The 22,933-nt window shown below is 40.8% G+C and overlaps 1 protein-coding gene across 1 annotated transcript; it reads left to right on the forward strand.

Annotated features, from left to right (window-relative positions):
* The first annotated feature begins 425 nt into the window (after positions 1 to 425).
* LOC123090898 (protein ILITYHIA) lies at positions 426 to 22,651 on the forward strand. Its single transcript, XM_044512252.1, has 60 exons — positions 426 to 709; positions 2,033 to 2,406; positions 2,495 to 2,626; positions 2,798 to 3,179; positions 3,422 to 3,565; positions 3,645 to 3,829; positions 3,988 to 4,114; positions 4,204 to 4,277; positions 4,913 to 4,989; positions 5,078 to 5,114; positions 5,278 to 5,444; positions 5,561 to 5,744; positions 5,813 to 5,890; positions 6,593 to 6,712; positions 6,798 to 6,857; positions 7,460 to 7,582; positions 7,985 to 8,060; positions 8,139 to 8,317; positions 8,841 to 9,146; positions 9,252 to 9,368; positions 9,458 to 9,559; positions 9,630 to 9,770; positions 9,907 to 10,071; positions 10,190 to 10,366; positions 10,459 to 10,581; positions 10,814 to 10,894; positions 10,977 to 11,093; positions 11,181 to 11,353; positions 13,460 to 13,537; positions 13,610 to 13,757; positions 14,284 to 14,406; positions 14,492 to 14,548; positions 14,631 to 14,741; positions 14,863 to 15,054; positions 15,184 to 15,357; positions 15,770 to 15,880; positions 15,970 to 16,039; positions 16,113 to 16,191; positions 16,278 to 16,380; positions 16,464 to 16,634; positions 16,763 to 16,885; positions 16,966 to 17,079; positions 17,435 to 17,541; positions 17,612 to 17,663; positions 17,746 to 17,852; positions 17,942 to 18,001; positions 18,093 to 18,207; positions 18,393 to 18,503; positions 18,597 to 18,734; positions 18,808 to 18,930; positions 19,082 to 19,153; positions 19,348 to 19,460; positions 20,225 to 20,383; positions 20,457 to 20,553; positions 20,630 to 20,812; positions 21,256 to 21,450; positions 21,535 to 21,702; positions 21,789 to 21,921; positions 22,124 to 22,211; positions 22,356 to 22,651. Exons 1-60 carry the CDS (start codon positions 580 to 582, stop codon positions 22,393 to 22,395), a joined length of 7,866 nt encoding a protein of 2,621 aa, XP_044368187.1. The 5' UTR covers positions 426 to 579; the 3' UTR covers positions 22,396 to 22,651.
* Positions 22,652 to 22,933: the final 282 nt, after the last annotated feature.

The raw sequence follows: 22,933 nt of genomic DNA on the forward strand, positions 1-22,933 counted from the left end.
TTCCTAAATATAAGTCTTTGGAGAGATTTCACTATGAACCACATACGGATGTATGTAGATGCATTTTAGAGTGTAGATTCACTCATTTTGCTCCGTATGTAGTCTATAGTGAAATCTTTACAAAGACTTATATTTAGGAATGGATGGAGTAAAGCCTTGCCAAGTAGATGCACCGGGTCAGCTGCCATGATGGTGCTTTTTTCCTTTCAAGTTTTTTTTTGAAGCTTGTTCTCCTTTCAAGTTAACCCTCTGTTAAAAACCACTTATCACAAATACACCTCTGACCACTTGGGCCCAGTCCATATGGGCCCATCCCCAGTCACTTACACACCGGCCCCACAGAACAAACCACAAAAGAAAGCCAATCACGCCCTGACGAGTGGGCTCCACACAGCAGCCAGTCCAAAACCCCTAACAACTGCGCCGTAGTCCTCCCCAAGTCCCAACCCTGCGCAGCGTTCCCCCATCCTCCTCACCTCCCTCGGCCGCCGCAGGCCGCACCACACCACGCCACCCCGCTCCATCTCGGCCTCCCTCCCCGCCCCGCCGCCGCCACGCGAGCGCGCCGGCCCGCGCGAAATGGTCGCCCAGGACGCGGCCCCGGAGGAGGCGCTGCGCGCCGCCGCGGCCGAGGTCTCCACCCCGTCCGCGACGCGCCGCCTCCGCCTCTTCCGCGACACCCTCCCGCCTCTCCTCGCGAAGGCCACAGGTACCGGCGCGCGCCGTCTCCCCCTCCCCGCGCTTCTCCTTAGGGATCGCGCGCTCCGCCCCGCCCGCCCGCAGATTAGCCTCCCGTGCGCCTCCGCTCGCTCCCGTGCTCCCTCCCTGCTTTTGGCAGCGAGGCGGGCTCCGCGGTCGGAAATGTTTCGTAGTGTTGACGGGCGGGTTCGCCCTGGATTCGTGAGAACCGGATCTCCCTTTCTCCCGCGATGTGGTGCGCGTTCGTGTGTTTGCTAAATTCCGCTCGACTTGCGGCGGATCGTAGCTTGGTAGCTTCGTTCCCGTGTGCTGATGTGCTAGTTGCGCCATGGCGGACTCTAGGCTGAGATTAGGGTGGATGCCTTTGCTGCTCGTGTTAGCATCGGCGAGCAGGCAAGACCATAGGGTCGGACCCACTGCATAGGCGTCAGCTCCACAAAACTACGGGCTTAGTTCTCGAAATCGGTAGTGTATTGTGTTTGCTGAATTTTGTTGGGTTCACATGGACCCAAAGTTTGTACGGTGTCTCAGCCCCTGTACGTGAGCTGCAGTTTGACGTTAGCTGTTGAGATCACAAGTAGGCCGTAGGTGGGTAAATCCGCAGTCATGCGTAGCTTCTGGAGTTGCTTGCTTGATATTGCATCGTTGTCTTCTCCCTGTAAGATCTTTGAATCAAGGGGACAGAGCTTGTAGGAACCCGTGACTACATCTGCTTGATTTCAAATGGTTGCCCTAAAGCAACAATCTCCAGTTGGGCTTCAGATTGCCCTTTCTTTGTATCTCGTTTTTGCTTCATTTGCAACTGTAACCAAGTGGCAGCAGTGCTGAACAACGAACCCATTCTTTTTCTTGTATTTGAGCTAGCTTTTACCAGAATATAATGTGTTCCTCCCTTGACATAGACCTGGTTCTTTTGTGATTGAAGTACTATTCAGTTCATAGATGCATTCCTTGTCAACAAGAATAAAACACCCTGCTGGATGTATATGGGAGATTATCACACTAGTAGAGATTATTTGTCATAATGTATAATGCCTTTGTGACTCACTCACCAGATCTTTCATTTCAGTATATGTTTCTCGCATTGCTAAGATATTTTTACTAGTAACATACCCGAGGCATTGTGGCTGCAACTTTTTTCTGGTGGCTAGCCCATTAATTTGTTGGAACTGGTCTTTCTTACCTTATAATGTTGTTTGTTTGGCTCTGCCGGGTCATTCTTATCGTGCATCTAAACTGATATCTCTGCCATTCATTGCGTAATGTTTGGTTACTTCTTTACACAAAAAAAACATAAATCCATTTCTCATAGGGTTTTCTGTTTTCCCTGCAGAGTCGCCGTCAGATACCACATTGTTAGTTGATCTCATTTTCCAGACATTGCCTTTATATGATGACCGTGCCTCAAGGAAAGCGGTAGATGATATGGTTATTCGGGCTCTCAGTGAATCCACCTTTATGAAAACGTTTGCTGCTACACTTGTTCAGTCTATGGAAAAGAATCTGAAGGTTACAAGCCCTCTTGCTTGCTTCAAGCTTCTTAGATGGTCATGCTATCTTCTGAAATGGACCCAGTTTGCCACACTCTCTAAAGGTGGTTTCTCTAGACTGGCCAATGCACAGGCAGTGTTATCTCAGGTCCTTATGAATGGTTCTTTTCGTCAGCGTCGGACCTGCAAGCAACTATTCATCCGTCTTTTCTCTGAGGTATTTTTCAGAAATAACTGAATAACTGCAGCATACAGGCTTAGTGGAATTAGCTTCTGGCAGTTTCTTATTTTGTTTTATTTTCCAGTCTGTTGGAATATATAAGATGTACATAGAGGAGGTCAAAGATTTGAGGATTGCAACAAAGGATTCTCCTGCATTCATAAATCTAATACTGGATTTCACCGTTACTTCATCGTCATTGTTCTCTGAATATAAGGTAAACTTCCATCCTTGTTTGCCTATCAATTTATACTTATCATTTATAAGTTGCCAATTTATCTAACCACTCCAAAATTATGGTACCCTATAACCTACTTTTCTCCCCCCTCCCCCCTGAACCCCCTTCTAAGTCTACTTCCATTTTTGACAATTTGCTATCTCTTTTCAGCCAGTATTCCTTGATTTGTATGTCAAAACCATCTTGAGTTCAAAAGACCGTCCATCAGAAGCAGCCAGTGAAGCTTTTAAGCCTCTTTTCGTGGATATTGGGCATGAGGATTTTAAAAATGTTATTCTCCCATCATGCATAAAGATGCTGAAAAGAAATCCTGAGATTGTGCTAAAGTCTATTGGACATCTTCTATTGACAGTTCGTTTGGACCTAAGCAATTATGCCATGGAGTTCATGCCAGTTATTCTGCATCAGGCACGTCATTCAGATGAAGAGAGGAGGAATAATGCTTTGAATATTGTAGGAACATTAAGTGATAAGTCCAGCGATCCAGACACTCTACCTTCCATGTTCAATGCTATCAAAGCAATTTTAGGAGGTAGGGCATATATAAATTTCTGTTTTCTTAAACTGGTTAGCTTCTCATATTATCTTTTACCCAGTTGATGTTCTAAAATTTGCAACCTTAACTCGTGCTTAACACTGAATTTTGGTAGTATATAGTTCATATACTCCCTCCATATCAAAATATAAGACGTTTTTGTAGGCTAGTTTAGCCTACAAAAACGTCTTATATTTTGGTACAGAGGTAGTAAATCTTAACAAGCTTGCTCTGGGCAGGCTCAGAGGGGAAACTATCACTACCATACCAGAGAATTGGAATGTTGAATGCTTTAGAGCAGTTGTCAAGATTTCCTCCAAAGCAAATAAGCAGACTCGCCCCCTCAGTATCCAGCTTTCTTCTAACGTGTTACAAGGGTGATGGTAAAGTTCAAATGCTCCATTTTGTGCTCCATACTCTCATCGTATTGCATAAGTTCATGGTTTTGCTATCTTGTGACAGGTATCGAGGAAGTGAAATTGGCAACTCTCTCGGCTCTGGGGTCATGGGCTTCAGTATCTTCTGAAGCTGTGCAACCAGATGTTGTTTCATTTATAACTGCAGGATTGAAAGAGAAGGACACTTTAAGAAAGGGGCATCTAAAATTAATACGAGTCATTTGCAGAAATTCTGATTCCCTGACCAAGGTAACGTAGTTACTTTGAGGCGTCTATAAAAAGAACCATCTTCCTGTTGAGTTATCATTTTTTCTCTCCAAAAGAGAGTGGTTTAAACACGGACTCCGATAAAATGCGGGTACTATTATTTATCCATATTGATTATTGTTAAAATTGTGGCTGCGCAGGTTACGTCTTTGCTGGATCATTTGATTCAGTTGTCAAAAACTGGCTTCAGCAAGGCAACACAGCGGTTGGATGGAATCTATGCACTCTATGCAGTATCGAGGCTTGCTGCTATTGATGCCAAAGCAGGTATGTCTATGATTCCTATTCTACTGACGATCATTTATTTATACTTTCTATTATCTTTTCTCATAGATATCATTTAAATGGATATGCAGATGGTTCTATCGTGAAGGAGAAGCTCTGGACATTGATTGCTCAAAGTGAACCCTCACTGATCTCTGTTCAGTTGGTAACTCCGACGTCCTTTAAGTTTCCAACGAAAATAGTATATTATCTTGACTCCATATTTATCGCCCTTGCATGACTGGTTCATGATGTAAATCTTGAAGTAGTTTGCTCTATTTAAGGGCGTCTTTGGTTCAAAGGAATTAGATTCTTAGAACATTTTCATATTGTACTAGTTTGGTTTGTAAGATTGAAAACTATACTGGAAGTTCCCTATGATCCACTTTGCATGCAATTCTAAAGGAAAATTTTCCGTTCAGTCTAACCTCATGGAAATTTTCCTTTGTTACAACTCAACTAGGGCATACACCAAATCCTTCAGAAAAGTTCCTTTGTTTCTCCTGTGGGGCAACCAAACAACATCTATTACAGATTCCGGTGTTTTCATTTCATGTAGGATTCAACATGGCATGACATTCAATTTATACGTTTCTCTTATTCCTACGTTTTTGAAATCCTGCAAACCAGAGAGGCCCTAAGTATTTATTTACCAACTTCGCAAATTTTAGGGATGTCTATGGTTTGTCGTAATCATCTGCACATTCTTATAACAGTTTTAAGTTTTTAGATCTTTCGACGCTACCTTGAAAATGAAGCTGTTGCAATTGATTCTTTTAACACCCCATCTCTTGTTTGCAGCTTTCCAAACTGACAGACGAAGATTGCTTAACATGTGTGGATCTTCTTCAATCACTGCTTGTGGATCATCTTTTTCGGTCTTGCTCTCGTGCTCTTAAATTGGATTTTATGTGTTAGAGCAGCACCCTCTTGCTTCCCTCGACTTATATTTCTTTTGAACTGCAGGATCCAGGAATACTTTTCAATCCAGTCATTGCTACAGGTAAACAGGCAAAAATGCTCTGAACTGTTTTGACTTTGCTTATGTAAAGTATTTTTTTTTTAAACTCCTGATATGTGCACCAGCTTTTGTAGGAAGTGTTTACCCTGTGAATACCAGTTATGTGGCTGTAGGCTGTACTAATTTTTTTTTCTTCTTTCTGCAGGTGCTAATGTATCTAGTTTGCCATCCAAGTTGGGCAGTTAGAAAGATAGCTTATGATGCTACTAAGAACGTCCTTTCGAACTCCGGTGCCTTGGCTGAAGATCTTCTATTCTTGTTCACCAGTTGGTTATCATTAGTTGGAGAGAGAGTGTTGACACTGAAACAAAGGTAGTGCACTAATGCATTCTGCAAGACATCTTGCTCTGGCTGTGTTGAACTGTCGATATTTCTTCTTTATCTTGTCCCTCTAAATTTGCATCCCTGACACTATCTTTTTCAACCAGTGATATGGATAGCTCTGGAGATTCACAACTACCATTTATTCCATCTACTGAGATCCTTGTGAAGTGCTTGTTCTTGATTGCACCTTATGCAATTGACCATAGTCGGAGATCATATGCTCGACTTATATTGTGTTCCCACCACCCTAGTATTTCAAGTTCTGGTTCTCCTGCTGGTGTATGGAAGGTTGGATCCCGCTAGCTATCTTTTCCCCACATTTTGATCTGTCTAACTGGTTGTTTGTCTAATTTCAGAGGTTGCAGAGAAGGCTGAAACAACAAAATATCTCCTTCACTGACTTAATTTTTCCCAACATTACAGTTATCTGCAAGGTAGTTCCGAAATTTGAAATTTTAGTTGGAACATGCGACAGGCTTACCTTTATTTTCTGACAGCTACCATCTTAAACTTTCTATTAACGTGCACTAGTGTTCTGGTACTGCGAAGGCACATACTAAGCCTTGATTTGATGCCTTCTGAAATTAATATCATATGTATAGAAGTGCAACGGGCTAGTAAGAACAGTTGATTTCCTTTGTATTTTCAAGTGCAAGTTTATTATAACATGCTACTTTCTACTATTTGGGGTTTTAAGCATCAGTGAGTAACCTACTTGCATTTGTTAATTTGTGAGTAACAGAATGGGTTGAGTTGCTCCAGTTTCCTTTATTTAGTTTCCATAGTTTTTGGGTGATTATGGTGCCAAGTTTCTGATGGTCCTTGTCTATCTTGGCAAAGTTATATTTATTCATATGATTGAATGTGAATTATTTAGTTTGTTTAAAATTTGATTGAGAAACATATTGAAATGAATAACATTAAAAAACGGGAATGTCCTTGGCTGGTTCATGGGAAAAAATTGACCATTTTTGGGTGGTCCCTAGCAGCCTATCCAACACGTAGCTTTATTGCAAGGTACATAGGTTGCCATATTTATTTATTTGAAGCCCAGCTATAGTATCTTTCATTATCCACATTTTCCCTCTGCACCATCGGCTTGTGTTGGGTCGATGACCAGTACAGTTTCTTTTCAGGAATTGCTTTCACAGGATGGTCTATTTAGTTCGAACAAGCAAGAACAGCGAGCAGCACTATGTTCATTAGCAACGCTGATGTCAATATCACCCAATGATACATTTGTAGAGTTTGAAAAGGTCTATTTTTTTCTACTAGTCAAGGTTTGAAATGAAACTTTTATTATCTTCTTCTAACAGTGTCTTTATACTGTTAATTTTCCAGTACTTCATAGAGCTTCCAGACCGCACTTTGCACGATGGCTTCTCTGAAAATGATATCAAGGTGAACTTTATGAGCTTAATGATAATTATATTTGAATAGATAAGATATCAAAGTCTTACGGTGATGACTTGGCGCATGTACTTAGGTCATGATAGTTACATATTTCTAAGGTCACACCTACTTATTTTGGACCAATGTTTTTATGCTATTTTGAATATGGATGAAACTATCATCTTTTTTCTGTTCTCACCTTCTCATATAACGACCTGTCTTGATTTATTGGTTCCACAAGCCATAGTCAGCTTAATTATGTATTACCATACCAAAAAATGGATGTACTAATTATGTTGTGCAAACCCTGACCCATCTTAGGTTGAAAATTGGTTAATGTAATTTTGTCATGCTAACCCTGACCTTGACCTGTCTTTTGGTGACTTCAATGCTGGTTTCTGTATAATTACATGTCATGACACACAGCTCTACCCTTCTGATATATTTCATGCTCGAAAGGTTCTGTTGAGCCTTATTTATGCAATGCGACATCATTGTACTTGTTATTTTCGTGCCTTCATCAACTCTTATTATTTCAAACGGATTCTTCTTTTAGGGTGGATGACCCTACTGTAAGAATGTGCTGAAGGTTATTCTTAAATCCATTGTAGATATTCTTTACTTCGGAGGGACAGTTGTCAACTGAGCAAGGAGTTTATGTTGCTGAGGCTGTTGCTTCCAAAAACACAAAGCTTGCAAAGGGACGTTTTCGTGCATATGATGGGCAAGATGCGGTAATTCTTGTTCTTTACTTGCTGAAGATAAAAAAATTAAAAAATACTCCCTCCGTCCGGAAATACTTGTCATCAAAATGAATAAAAGAGGATGTATCTAGAATGTATTTTCGGACGGAGGGGGTAGCCTGTAGGGCAAGGTTAATTAGGGTTGTATTTCAGTACATCCTGTTGCTTTTCTCTGTTAGTTTCTGTGACATGATTTTTTGTATCATTTTACTTTGAACATTTAACCGCGGTGAGGCTGTGGAAAAATCATACGTAATGGATAAAATATAGCTTAACTATATTAAGTTGGCACCTTATTACGTCATTAAAAATGCTGTGGAGCTAGAACCATCTGGCTCATAATATAGTGATATTGTATACTAATCTTGATTTTGGCTTTGCAATACTTTATAGGACCCTGTGAAAAGTGATAAGAGAGAATCCTCTAGCATTGGCAAGAGAGAAACCGGGAAATCTACAAAAAAGACAGGTATTTGATGCTGTTGTTTCTTGAACAGCAGGTTGTTTAGGTCTGTGTTCGGTAAAACTCATGTTTACAATCTTCCAGCTCCTGTTGACAAATCCAAGACTGCAAAAGAGGAGGCCAGGGAGTTGCAATTGAAGGAGGAAGCATCTGTACGTGAGAAGGTTGGACACGTGCAGGAGAATCTTACGCTAATGTTGGATGCTCTTGGTGAATTGGCTATTGCTAATCCTGTATTCACTCATGGTCAACTTCCTCATCTGGTTAGCAATCCTATCTGCATTGTCCAGCTTTTTATTTCTGTTACCATACATACACCATGTTTCTATTGTGCTTCATCACAGTATCAAACATGGCTGATAAAATCTCCCAAACAGTACCTTCTGTAGTGCCTTTGTATTTAAGCCCAAAAGCTGCCAAAAAATGCCAAGTAGCCTGTATATAAGTTACCAATGTAGGTGAATTGGACAAAAATTCTTCCCTTTATTTTTAATGACATGAGGTATATTAAAAATGTTTAATTTGGAAGGGTTTAGCCTAGATGGACGTCTGCCCTAGGCCTAGTGATGTGTTTTGTTGTAACAGTGGTACACATTTTGGACAGCCAAACAGAGGTGAACAAGGGATAACTGGCTAATGAACTGACTGTTAGACATGCAACTAAAAATTACGTTAATATCTATTTGGTCAGTCATTGTCTAATAAAGTATATATCTATTAGTATTGTTTTGGTTTTTATTTGATATTTTTCCAGATATGACCTTGTTGTGATGTTTTTCCTTGCAGGTAAATTATATTGAACCGTTGCTAAGTTCTCCAATAGTAAGTGATGCTGCATTTTGTGCCATGTTGAGGCTAGCTCGCTGCACAGCCCCTCCGCTTTGCAATTGGGCGACTGAGATTGCTGCTGCTATCCATGTAATGTCTGTTGAAGATTTTGAAGCAGTTTTGGACCTTATGCCTGTGATTATTATGGAAGAAGATAGCAAAAAGAGGTCGCCATCTGGCCTCTTTGAAAAAATTGTAACTGGGCTGACAGCTGCATGCAGAACGGGACCCCTTCCAGCAGATTCATTTACTTTTGTCTTTCCGGTATTTCTTCAATTTCATCAGTAGTCCTATGATAAGTTAACTTCTGTCCCTCTTGGCTTTTCCCTTGCCCATTTTCTTGTCATTAATGTACTCATTTCTGGTCAGATAATGGAGAGGATCCTTCTTTCTTCAAAAAAGACATCTCTACATGATGATGTGCTTCAGATACTATCTATGCATATGGATCCAATATTACCTCTACCTCGACCTAGAATGTTATCAGTTAAACATTCTTAACTCTTCTTTGAAATATCTGTTTGAATTGCTTTTTTCTCCTGTTATTTTCACTAACTTTTTTTGGATGGTACTAGGTTCTTTATCATGTGTTAAGTACTATTCCTGCTTATCATCCTTCAGTTGGACCTATGCTGAATGAGTTGTGCCTGGGTCTTAAACATGATGATTTAGCACAGGTTATTTCTTAATTCATTTAACATCTTAGTACTTTGTTTCTTAATTCTTACACTGTTCTTCTTTATTCAGGCTCTTATTGGGGTATATGCAAAAGAAGTGCATGTTAGGCTTGCCTGCTTAACTGCTATAAAGTGTGTTCCTAGCCACTCTGTACAACGGGATTTGCAGGTTTCAACTAGCCTCTGGATTGCTGTTCATGATCCGGAGAAGGTTGGTAACACCTTCCTACTAAATGATGTGGAACTTGACCATTAGCCCTTCTTACATCATTGATTTTTTTTAACTTCTAAATTTTTCGCAAAAATCCTAATTTTTTTGCACTCTATGACACACATACTTTATCTAGGCGGTAGCTGAATTAGCAGAGGAGTTATGGGATCGCTTCCGTTTTGATGTTTGTGCTGATTATTCTGGCATTTTTGATGCACTTTCCCATAAAAATTACAATGTCAGAGCTGCTGCAGCTGAGGCTCTGACGGCCGCATTGGATGAAAATCCAGACAAAATACAAGTAAGTCTCATGTATTGCGAATTTTGCTGCATTATCTGTGTACTAGTGTCATTGCAGAGGCACCAGAATATCTATCGTGGCACTGGCTAAATAATTTTTGTTAATATGGTCATTGCAGGATACACTCTCTACTCTTTTTTCGTTGTACATTCAAGATCTTGGTCCTGGAGTTGAATTTGGAGATACACACTGGCTTGGAAGACAGGGTATTGCATTAGCCCTCCACTCAGTTGCGGATGTTTTAGGCTCTAAAGATCTTCCTGTTGTCATGACATTTCTCATATCACGTGCCTTGGTAAGTTTTTCCCCACTTGTACATGTACATCTTATAATTTGTATGCCTATAAGTACATTGGATGTTTGGTGCTTCTTACCTTCAATTTACAGGCTGATCCTAATCTGGATGTTCGCGGTAGAATGATTAATGCTGGCATCCTTATTATTGATAAACATGGAAAGGAAAATGTTCCTTTGCTGTTTCCCATTTTTGAGAGCTACTTGAATAAAAGGGTAAGTTTCTGTGGTACAGCATTGCAATTTAGTTGATACTCCCTCCGTCCTGAACTAGTTGTCATAGATTTGTCAGATGCGGATGTATCTAGACACGTTTCATTTTTAGATACATCCGTATTAGAAAAATCTTAGACAACTAACTTCGGACGGAGGTAATACTATATATAATGTATTTTTAGTCTGCAATATCCATAATCTACCATTCTCTAATTTTTCTCATATGTTACAGGCATCAAATGAGGAAACATATGATCTTGTCAGGGAAGGTGTTGTTATATTTACTGGTGCTCTAGCAAAACATCTATCGAAGGTTAAATACTATGAGATCGTGTGGTTTGTTTGTGTAATTCAAAAGAAATCGATATATGGTACTAATATTGATCTTCCAACAGGATGATCCTAAAGTTCACAGTGTTGTTGAGAAGTTGCTAGATGTACTCAACACCCCATCAGAGGCAGTTCAGAGAGCGGTGTCAGACTGTCTGTCCCCACTTATGGTCTCAAAGCAGGTGAGTTGTGTTGTTCACATTCAGCAATCACTCGTGATTTCTTGTTCGTCTGCTTTATGTTGCACTGTGTACTTGTCTAAAAATTAGGAAGAAGCCCAATCTCTTGTATCTAGACTACTAGATCGGATGATGAAATGTGAAAAGTATGGTGAGCGGCGTGGTGCAGCCTTTGGTCTTGCTGGGGTGGTTAAAGGATTTAGAATTACTTCCTTGAAGAAGTATGGTATTGCTGCAACATTACAACAGGCTTTGGAAGACAGGTATGTGCCCTTCTTACCTCTTCCATGCGTAGCATAATATAGTGATAAGTACATATTTCCCCCCTGGACTACTGCATGGTTTAATTCTTAACCCTCAGGTTCAAAACTGGTTGAATTACACTTTAATTTCCAATGGAGTTTAAATGTGCCCCTTCTCTGTTTCTACCCTGCTTTTGTCCCGCATCGACGCATTCTCAGCTCGTGACTTGGCGTGAGCCACCACGTGTGCTACAGTCACCCCTTTTACCTCCCTCGCTTCTCTCTGTCCCTTCCAGCCATAATTTGCTGGGCATCCAACAGTTCCCAAGCTTGCTCATGAAACAGTTCCCAGGGGAGCCCATAATGCCAAATAAGTCCATGAGGCCATACTGAACCTGCTAGGGGGTAGGCAGTGGTGGGGCGCCACTGTAGTTGGTTGATGCCATGGTGGAGCATCATTGGCGAGGGGCACACAAAGAGGTGGAGCCATGGTCACAGAAGCCTGTAATTAATTGAGGCGAAAAGTTGTGTAAACTTATTAGAGCGTGCACGCAAAATTAATTGCATAGGAACCCACTTGGCCTTTTTTCTTCCACATGTGGACATCCACCAGGGAGGGTTCTCGCTCAAACCGACAGAGTGTACCACTGTTGAGTACTCCCTCCGTCCGAAAAAGCTTGTCCCTCAAATGGATGTATCTAGAGTACTTCCTGTCCCATGCTGCTGTTGAGCCACCCAGTCTCCTGCAGGTGGCTTGCTGCTGCTAGTGCCCAACAGTGACGCCAATGGTCATGATGCTTAATTGCAAGTGGGCGTGAGGGAAACATGGTGGGCTGAGACAACAGTACACATGGTGTGCTGCCATGGAGAAGGGAAAAATGGAAATGAAAAAAAGGGGAAAGTATACAGAGTGACCCACCACTTATGCAATACTGTGAGGGTTAAGTAGACGGAGTTGACAAGTTCAAAGGCAGCATTTAGATGGTTTTAAGTCCAGGGGGGAACGTAGTAACATGTGGGCCTCTCCTTTTCAGGCAGTTGAAAAGCGAATGTAATTATTACTTTAAGTCAATAGTTGAGTGGATGTTTTTTCCTAGAACACGCAGGAGAGCTGTGTATCATTCCATTAAAACAGGGGGGAGACTCCTAACCAAAGACAGATGGCACACCCACACGCCCTGACAAAACTAGCAAAGAAACGGCACACAAACAGAAGCACATGATCGGCATAGCGCGCTCTCATTTGCAAGAGTCTGCTGTGAGTTACCTTAAGAATAGCTCGCGGAGTCCCTGGGCAACAGTCGAACACCATAGCGCGCTCTCATTTGCCAGTCTGTAAAATCAAGGAGACACATGGTCTAGCGCCATTAGACACACAATTGTTCCTATGTTTCCAAATCTCCCAAGCGCCTAAGATGATGAGAGAATTAAGCCCTTTCTGGAATTCCTTGGGTACTCCTTTGCATCTGCTGAACCACCAGCTTGAGAAGCGAACTGCAGTAAGCTGGGGCGCAATGGCAGCCAAACCAAGCCTTTGAAGAATCGACACCCAAACCTGCTGAGCGAAAACGTATGACACAAGGATGTGTTGGATTGACAATTCCACCTGATCACAAAGTGGACAGGCCACAGGGTGCAGTAGTGTCCTCTCTTGGCGAGGTGATCAGCGGTCCAACGACGGTTATTAATAGCAAGCCAAATAATAAACTTACAAGGCAACGGGCCCAGCTTTTCCAAGGCGCAAATCTGATAGACCATAGGAAGAAAGCATTGTGAGCAGACTTGCTGGATTATGAGCCCGACTGTGTGAGCCGTCATCAATGCTGGTCAGGAATTTCTTGGTGAAGGGTCAGACCATCCACCAAGTCCCAAATATGCAAGTATTCATTTCAGACTTGTACAGTCCAAGGAATGTTTGCAACCCTACTTGACTTATTTTCATCTTCAATTTGGTATTTTGAAGGCATAGTGCCTCACTCATGTATTACAACCAATAGGATTAGTCATTGCTTCAATTTTTCTTATCACTTTTATTCTCATCACAAGGGCTGCCTTTCTTTGAAAAGATAGTATTAGATATATCCATTGTTTTATGAATGTTTACCATACTGAATCTGCTATTTCCAGAGCGTCTGCAAAATCCCGTGAAGGAGCATTACTTGGATTTGAGTGCCTGTGTGAAAAGCTTGGCAGACTATTTGAGCCGTAAGTGTAGAGCTATTTACTTCGTAAAGATTTTCTGGATGAAAATGGTTCATTATGATTCTTGTCTTGCAGTTATGTCATCAAGATGCTGCCCTTGCTATTAGTGTCTTTCTCTGATCAAGTTCTGGCAGTACGTGAGGCTGCTGAATGTGCTGCTCGCGCAATGATGTCTCAGCTCACCGGTCATGGTGTGAAGCTTGTCCTTCCTTCACTTCTGAAGGTGCACATGTCTCTTTCTTTTAATGCTACCAAACTGTATTTCTGCATTATACTGAACAACTACTCACGGTCACGTGCTCTTCCTACGCAATTGAAGTTCAATGCATTTGCGGAATATTTGGTTGTTTCTCTATTAACACACTGCACTGTTCTTAGATTTTAGCTTGTATATGTAGACAACCTGGCTCAGAAACAACTAGTTGGATGCATTTGCATATTATCTACATGTGTCATTTCAGTTAATCAACCAGAGAGAACCCAGCATCCCAATGACTACCTGTTATTTCCTGTTTTGTCCACATTCTGATGATGCTACTTCCTTGTTTGTATCTAGCATTTACACTTCTTGTTTTGTTCTTCTATTACCGTGTTTGTTACTATTTCAAGCACAAGATGAGTAGAACATGTTACCATATCCTTGTTGAAATACAAGGGACCTATGCCGGTACAAAAAACTGAAAAAGTCCTTGTAATATGTGTTTTCTTAAAATGCACATATCTGGATGAGTCTCATGTACTTCTTCCAGGGCCTAGAGGATAAAGCATGGCGAACTAAGCAAAGTAGTGTTCAACTTCTTGGCGCTATGGCATATTGTGCTCCTCAACAGCTATCTCAGTGCCTTCCGAAGATCGTCCCAAAGCTAACAGAGGTATATGATCGAATTTGCATTTGGAACTTATAATCTGCATATACCTTAGTATGCCTTTTCATGTCATGTATCATCTATTCTCCAGGTACTAACAGACACACATCCTAAAGTGAAAGCAGCGGGACAGACAGCCCTCCAACAGGTAATTCTTGCTTGCTTATTTCTCATAGATACTGGGATGCTCTTGTGCCTGATCTCTGATGGGTACTGTTTTATTGTTCCAGGTTGGAAGTGTCATAAAAAATCCTGAAATAAACGCACTTGTCCCGATTCTTCTGTCTGCTCTGACAGATCCGAATGACCACACAAAACATTCTCTTGACATCCTTCTTCAGGTGAACCTAGATTTGAGATAATGTTCATTCTGGTTTTGCATTTCAATTGCTTGCATCACCTTGTTGATAAGGAGGGATTATCATAACTATCTTTACCTCATATAACTTTTGTTCTTGGCAGACGACTTTCATTAACTCCATAGACGCACCATCACTTGCGTTGCTGGTGCCTATTGTGCACAGAGGATTGAGGGAGAGAGGTGTTGATACTAAGAAGAAAGCTGCTCAGATTGTTGGAAACATGTCTTCTTTAGTTACAGAACCAATGGATATGATCCCATACATAGGATTGCTCTTGCCTGAAGTCAAGAAGGTGATTTCAACGCCAATCCTGCATAACTAGCATTTTGAAGTGATTTCTTACTATCACTTGTACTAAGATTTTGATTTTGTTAAGTCAACCATATTTGATTCTAATACTCTGATTGACGATATTTTGTAGGTTCTAGTGGATCCCATTCCTGAAGTCAGGGGAGTTGCTGCTCGAGCTCTTGGGTCTCTTATAGTAGGAATGGGTGAACAAATATTCCCAGATCTTGTGCCATGGTTGTTAGAGACACTAAAATCTGATAATAGTAATGTTGAACGATCTGGAGCTGCGCAGGGACTAAGTGAGGTTGTTTACTTTTCCATGGCTTGCTTCAAACACTTTTGTTTGTAGTATCAGTATGACCTTTTTTAGATTTAGCAGTGTGTTATCATGGGATGGTTTGTTTCGTAACTCTTCTGGGAGCATCAACTGCAATAGACATTCAATCTAACATTTGTAGCCAAGATAATCCACACATGTAATTTTTACACATTGCTTGTCAGTTCTCACTTGTCTGACACTTCATTTGATTAGGGGAATTTATCGCTTCATAAAAACTATTTTTTATTCCTGAAGTTTGTTAATGACTGCCCAAATGTAGTACTGTGGGAGTTTGAAGGAAGGCCAATGTTTCCAAGTTTCCTTCTACAGTTAATAGCTGGTGTGGTTTGATTCTTTCTCTTAGTTTATAATTATGACACATGTTGTCAACTTCCAGGTTTTAGCTGCTCTTGGCAAAGATTACTTCGATCAGATTCTTCCTGACATCATCCGGAACTGTTCCCATCAGAAGGCTTCTGTTCGCGATGGACATCTGACACTTTTCCGCGTAAATTTACCCAGTTCCCTATCCATTTCTCGTACGACTATGTTGCTTGTAATGTTCTAGCTTGTTCCTTACGTGTATTTCTTCTATAGTATCTGCCGAGGTCCATGGGTGCAATTTTTCAGAATCATCTGCAGGCTGTTCTTCCTGCTATATTAGATGGTAAGATAGTTGAACTTCTATGTCTGATGATCTGCTCCTACAACATTGATTCTCTAATTACTACTCTTGGCAGGTCTTGCTGATGAGAATGAATCTGTTCGTGATGCTGCACTTTCTGCGGGTCATATCTTTGTGGAGTACTATGCAACGACGTATGCCCTCACATTTTAATTGTTGGATGGCCATTTTGTCAGTAATGCTCTTGATATATGATGCCATTTTTCTTTTTGTTAAATAGGTCTTTACCTCTATTGCTTCCTGCCATTGAGGATGGGATATTCAGTGATAATTGGCGTATCCGACAAAGTTCTGTTGAACTTTTGGGAGATCTTTTGTTCAAGGTCACTACCTCCTTTAAGTAGCACTGTATTCACATATTATCTTTTCTATATGCTCTACAATCTAGTAATGTTGCCATCTATAGGTGGCTGGAACTTCTGGGAAGGCAATCCTTGAGGGTGGAAGCGATGATGAAGGTGCTAGCACAGAGGCCCAGGGACGTGCAATTGTTGAAGTTCTTGGAAGGGCGAAACGCAATGAGGTTCTTGCTGCCGTTTATATGGTCCGTTCTGATGTCAGCTTGACCGTCCGGCAGGTATATGTTATATTTTACCCTTCTGTGGAAATTGGTGAATTCGGTTGTTTTGTTTTATGCTGTTTGAATATGCAACTGTTCCGCATTCCAGAGCACCCCTTTTCTAGAGCTTCTATTTTTCATGCTAGGCTGCGGTACATGTCTGGAAGACAATTGTAGCAAATACTCCAAGAACTCTGAAGGAGATCATGCCAGTACTTATGGACACCCTTATTTCATCTCTTGCGTCATCTTCCTCGGAACGGCGGCAGGTTCGTTCTATTTCATGTATGGTTTGATCTTTCTGGAGAACTGTCCTGATTTTGATTTAACTATAATACTATATGCTCAGGTTGCCGGGAGAGCACTTGGAGAGCTTGTTAGGAAGCTTGGCGAGAGAGTTTTGCCCTCTATTATTCCCATTTTGTCACAAGGACTCAAGGATCCAAATGCTAGCAGAAGACAAGTAAGTATTCTTAGCTTGATATTCTTACAGAGTGGCTTAAATTTTGCAATTTAGGACTTCCGTGGAACTATTACCGAGGTTTATGTTGATCGCTCTATTTCCTAGTAGATATCGAATTTCTTCATATGGTTTTGTTGAATTCTGTTTTCCTATTAAAGTTTTTGAGATTGAATAGGAGGTCTTCATATGGTTTTGTTGATTTCTGTTATCTCATTGAAACTTCTCTCCAGCCAGCGGTTTCATTTGGAACTGTGCATTGATGTGCTTTCTTAATATATTTTGGATACGCCTTTTATCGTTTTGTAAGTACTTATTCTGGGAATGATCAGTGCACTATTAACCTTTTGCTCTTCAGGGCGTTTGCATCGGCTTGAGTGAGGTTATGGGAAGTGCTGGGAAACATCAACTATTAAGTTTTATGGGTGAACTTATTCCTACCATCAGAACTGCTTTGTGTGACAGGTTTGCTTTTTGGCTGTATAATTGTGTTATTTTATAGTGAAGTCTCACTAACAGCATGCGTATGTAACAGCACGCAGGAGGTTCGGGAATCTGCTGGATTAGCATTTAGTACCCTATATAAGGTAATACAACGGACTGCATTCTTATCATGGATAATTTGTTAGACTACATGTTTTATTTTTAACTTTCTTACCTTCCGTTTAGAGCGCTGGATTGCAAGCAATTGATGAGATTGTCCCCACACTGCTGCGGGCCATGGAAGATGACGAGACATCTGCAACAGCCCTTGATGGTCTAAAGCAGATTTTAAGGTCTTTTTTTTGTCACCATTCATTTAGTGAAATATAATGTCTTCACTTGAGCTGCTGAGATGTGCTGATCTTTTGACATGGTTTTACAGCGTCCGAACTGCAGCTATTTTGCCTCATATATTGCCCAAATTAGTCCAGCCCCCTCTCTCGTGAGTGAACCGCTCATGCTACATTTTATACGTTTGTAGTTTTAATTTATCAACTTACGTTCCTTACACATTACCTTTGTTGGGGGTGTAGTTCATTCAATGCGCATGCATTGGGAGCTCTAGCTGAGGTTGCTGGGCCAGGTTTGAGTTCACACATTGGAACTATCCTCCCGACATTAATACTTGCTATGGATGATGAAGATGTGGTGAGTCGCATATACTAAAAACACACTTCAGATCTAGCTTATCTATTAGTCATTTGATTGTTATTTGTACTCTTTAGTTTCAATGCATCAACCCATTATTCAGTTTGTCCATTTTACAAGTAAAAGTGCTATATGCAGTGTATTTTATTACTGCTGACAGTGAATATTTCTCTTGGGAATTATAGGATGTACAAAGCACAGCCAAAAAGGCTGCTGAAACCATTGTGTTGGTTATTGATGATGAAGGAGTTGAGACATTAATACCTGAACTTCTGAGAGGAGTCAATGACAATCAGGTTGGTTCACCTGAGAATTCTGTTTGAACATGAAACAATATTATGCCTGTTGTTCATTTGAATGATTTCACAGTTTATTTTTTGTCTTACCAGGCATCTATGAGACGGGGCGCAGCCTACCTTATTGGTTTCCTCTTCAAAAATAGTAAATTGTATTTGGCTGATGAAGCTCCAGATATGATGTCTACCCTAATTACTTTGTTGAGCGATACTGATAACGCTACTGTATTGGTGAGCACTCACCATCCAGCACTCCTGTTTCAGTTTTTTCTACTTCCGAGACTTACTTACAAATGGTCAACAGGCTGCTTGGGAAGCATTTTCAAGAGTTGTTGGCTCTGTTCCAAAGGAACAGCTCCCTACACATATAAAATTAGTGCGTGACGCTGTCTCTACAGCCAGAGATAAAGAACGTAGGAGGAGAAAGGTGCTACTTTGAACTTCTACATTTATGATGTTGCATATGTGGCGATACTTCTCACTTGCTTGCTCGGAAAATATGTTGCTACAATTTTCTTTTCAGAGGTTCTCCACGGTTAAATATGTTCTATATTTTAACACTACGAATTCAATTTCAGGGTGTGCCTGTTCTCCTACCTGGATTATGTCTTCCTAAAGCATTGCAGCCATTTCTTCCTATATTTCAGCAGGTATCTACTTGTGGTGAACTATTAGTTGTATTATAATCATATCCTTTAATGCTGAGCATCGAGTTGCAGGCATGGTGAACTTCTCGAGTGAGAAATATAAAGTGCATTACAAAGTCAAGACTAGTCTTGTTTTCTTCCTTCCACAAATTTAGATGTTCAGCACATTTTATACCACATCTTCTGTTGAACTCCAGGGTTTAATTAGTGGCTCGGCCGAGACAAAGGAGCAGGCAGCAGAAGGTCTGGGAGAGTTAATTGATGTTACAAGCGAGAAAACACTTAGGGAAGTCGTCGTGCCAATTACAGGGTATGACTTTCTTATATTTGTCAAAATAATTATTGTGCCATGGTTTCATCCTTTCTTTAAGGAGCCACATGCTTGCTTTAGAGTTAAAAAAACAGGTATAACAGAAATATTTGCAGCCATCAGCCGTGTTACTAGTTGCCACGCTGAACCTTATCTTCTATAGCATATTATTCTTGCGAAATGAACAAGCACCTTGTAAGTATATTGTTAACGCTCCACAAGTTCAATGCTAGTAGTAGATGAAATATTTACCCCAAGCTGCTCCTTGTTGATGGGTACTTCTGTTATTTTGTTTTTTCTTTTGTATGAAAATGTTGACTCCAAATTTCTGCACAAATCTGCTGTGTGGCCATAAGCTTGAACTTGAATGCAGAGCCTGATCCTGGAATGCATTATTGAATTTTATAGTTAAATGCATAAATGACTTTATGGGAAAAAAATCTATAAGCCTTTTGCACTAAAGTTCACACGACATGCGTAGCCAAATTAAAATCCTACACTTTAAGCATATTCGGCACAAAACAAGTCATATTACTTTGCGTTGTAGTTGCACCTTGTAATTTACGCTTTGTTTGATTTACCACTACATGGAACAAACCAAGAACAGCAGGCAGAGACAGGCTCTGTGATACTGATACAAATCCGGCCTCTAAACATTGTGAAATTGCATGGTTTCTTGTTTACTCCTGCATGCTGGACTATCTTTTTGGTATATATAGTTATACAGGCTTATTGCTCTAATATATGTTTTGTTTCGAGTGTAGACCTCTTATACGCATCCTGGGAGACCGATTTCCATGGCAAGTTAAGTCAGCTATCCTATCAACCCTGACTATTATCATCGCAAAAGGTGGTCTTGCGCTTAAGCCCTTCCTTCCACAACTTCAGACAACGTTTGTTAAATGTCTACAAGATAGCAACAGGTTGGTATGGTCTTCTCTTTCTGTATTTCTTTCGATGGTTTCATCTCTTTTCACATGAATGTATGATTTGCAGATCTGTCCGCACAAGGGCCGCATCAGCTCTTGGAAAGCTTAGCGCGTTAAGCACAAGAATTGATCCTTTAGTTAGCGATCTTTTGTCCATGTTGCAGGTATTTTCGATATTAACCCTTTATTTTGGGAAGAGATGCAACTATCTGTGCAAAAGTAATTTAATGCTTTTTTCAGTCAGGAGATGACGCTGTTAAGGAAAGTGTGCTTTCTGCACTTAAAGGTGTTGTTAGGCATGCTGGCAAAAGTGTTAGCTCTGCAATCAGATCACGTGGGTGTACTCTTCTCAAAGATTTGCTGCAGGCTGATGCTGATGATGTCCGCAGTTCTGCTGCAAAAGCAATTGGTACATTATCTCAGGTATGGTAAATTGTGGCACCTTTTCAATCTTTACAGTATTATCAGAAAACCTTGGTGTATGCCTTGTGGTTGTGGCGTTCAGCTGAAATTAATCATCATTGTGCTCATTGAAAGTGAACCATAACTATAGGTCATGTTGTAAAACAACCCTGAAAGAAAATTGAAATATATGGATGTTCTAACGTGGAGCATTTTACTTCAATATACTTTGAGCAAGGCATGAATGCATCAGCAAATTACACGATAAGGTGCAACAAGTTGATCATGGTATTGTTTGGAAAGCAACTCCCCTAGGGAATTTAATGTTCTCTGTTGCAATTGCATACAACTATTCAGTCATCGTCTTGCCATTGTTTATCTGTGAAAGAACCATACTCCTGTCACAGTTGTTGAATTTTTTTCTGAAGTTTTCTGTGTACTGAATATGCTTGTGCTCTCTTTAGTACATGGATGAGACCGAGACCACCGATCTGGTGCAGACCCTGTTGAGCATGGGCACATTACCAGACTGGTGTACCAGACATGGTGCTTTGTTAACATTCTCTTCCATATCAAGGCATTGTCCAACAAAACTGTGCCATTCAACATCATTTTCATCTATTGTTGATCTTCTGAAAGATTCGCTAAAAGATGACAAGGTATTGGCTCAATTTGCACTCCTTTGTTACTTCAAGTATCACTATGTTTCCATGTGTAGTAACTCTTGTCTGTTTGTGGAGAAGTTCCCTGTTCGTGAAGCCTCTACGAAAACTCTGGGAAGGCTTCTTTGTTACCAGTTACAATTCGGGGGCAGCACCTTGCAACTTGTTCAATTGCTCATCTTGGCCTTGCGTGATAGTTCAACTGAAGTTAGGAGAAGATCGTTGTCCTGTATCAAAGCTGCTGCGAAGGTTTATAATTAGACCCATTTCGATATGTGCACTCGTACCTCTATTCAATGGTATTATGATGGTAATCTTATGGTTCTTTGCTGCAGATAAATCATTCAGCTCTTGCCACACATATCTCGATATTGGGCCCGGCAATTGGTGATACTTTGAAGGATAGTAGTTCGCCAGTACGTATAGCTGCAGAGCGCTGTGCCGTTCATGTTTTCCAGTTGACCAAAGGTACATGCATGTCTTCTAGGTCCCTGTTTTTCTACTGTTTCTTTGTTCATACTTTATCTGTTTAATGCTGGAGACTACTGCGAATAAACTTTATGGCGAACTTTAGTTGGGCTTATTGCAAAGCTTGTATTTGTCTGAACTTTCAGCCTGTTACTAGTTTAATACTACTGATGTTGAAAACCAATTTACTACCACTTTCCAGGGGCAGATTATGTTACCACTGCGCAAAAGCATCTCACCAACATGACAGGGTTAGAAGTAAGAAGACTTGCAAAGCTTCCTGTGGAGAGGTAAGAGAAATCTGACTAGTCTAGTACCTTCACCATGTGGATGCCTGTAATGGCTTGCATGTTTTTTCTTTTCATCCTAGCCAGTGAATCTGGATAGAACTTAATAGTGAACTTGAACTTCTTTTCCATGGCTTTCCACTGCAGTGACGACAGTGAAAGCAGTGACGATGACAGGAGGGCATAGACACTTCCCAGCCACAGCGCCCTCGGAAGGACGTTTTTTGTGCCTGTCCCTTCATACATCTTATAGGTATAAACCGAAAATGGAACAGCGTGGTCAATTTTTGCCTCTGACCCTTGATGTAAAACACCGTTTTTTGACAACATACAGTACTAGAGCAAGGGGTTGGTGTTGTTTATATTTCTTAGTACAAATGAACAATGTTGATGTAAATCGGCAATATTTTAAACATTTACATGAGGTTGAGCACTTGCATAAAGGAGGCTGCAGCATTGCTGTTTGTTTTGCAAGCAAGAATATGGTTCTAGTTCATAGAACAATCGACTCTGCCATGATACAAGAAAACTTGCCAATCATTGTTGCAATCTGAAAGTATGGATCGCTTCCAGTGCTCTCCGTTTCTCTCCCTTGCCGCTTCTCTCATTGTCTCACCTGACGCCTCTCGTCCCAACTCTCCGTGGGCTTAGACTCTTTGATCAACAACCTCCTAGATTTTGCCGAATGTGTATTGGATTTTGTTCTTTCCCCCCGGTACCTCCGC

Source organism: Triticum aestivum, chromosome 4B, assembly GCF_018294505.1.
Source record: "Triticum aestivum cultivar Chinese Spring chromosome 4B, IWGSC CS RefSeq v2.1, whole genome shotgun sequence".
Classification (NCBI taxonomy): Eukaryota; Viridiplantae; Streptophyta; class Magnoliopsida; order Poales; family Poaceae; genus Triticum; species Triticum aestivum.

What these genes read in the sequence shown, in the direction of transcription:
- LOC123090898 (XM_044512252.1), top strand. Translation starts at nt 580, where the DNA reads ATGGTCGCCCAGGACGCGGCCCCGGAGGAGGCGCTGCGCGCCGCCGCG. An exon ending in ACATTACAGTTATCTGCAAG is followed by an intron (nt 5,891 to 6,592) that starts GTAGTTCCGAAA and finishes GTTTCTTTTCAG; the next exon opens with GAATTGCTTTCACAGGATGG. An exon ending in GGTCTAAAGCAGATTTTAAG is followed by an intron (nt 17,853 to 17,941) that starts GTCTTTTTTTTG and finishes ATGGTTTTACAG; the next exon opens with CGTCCGAACTGCAGCTATTT.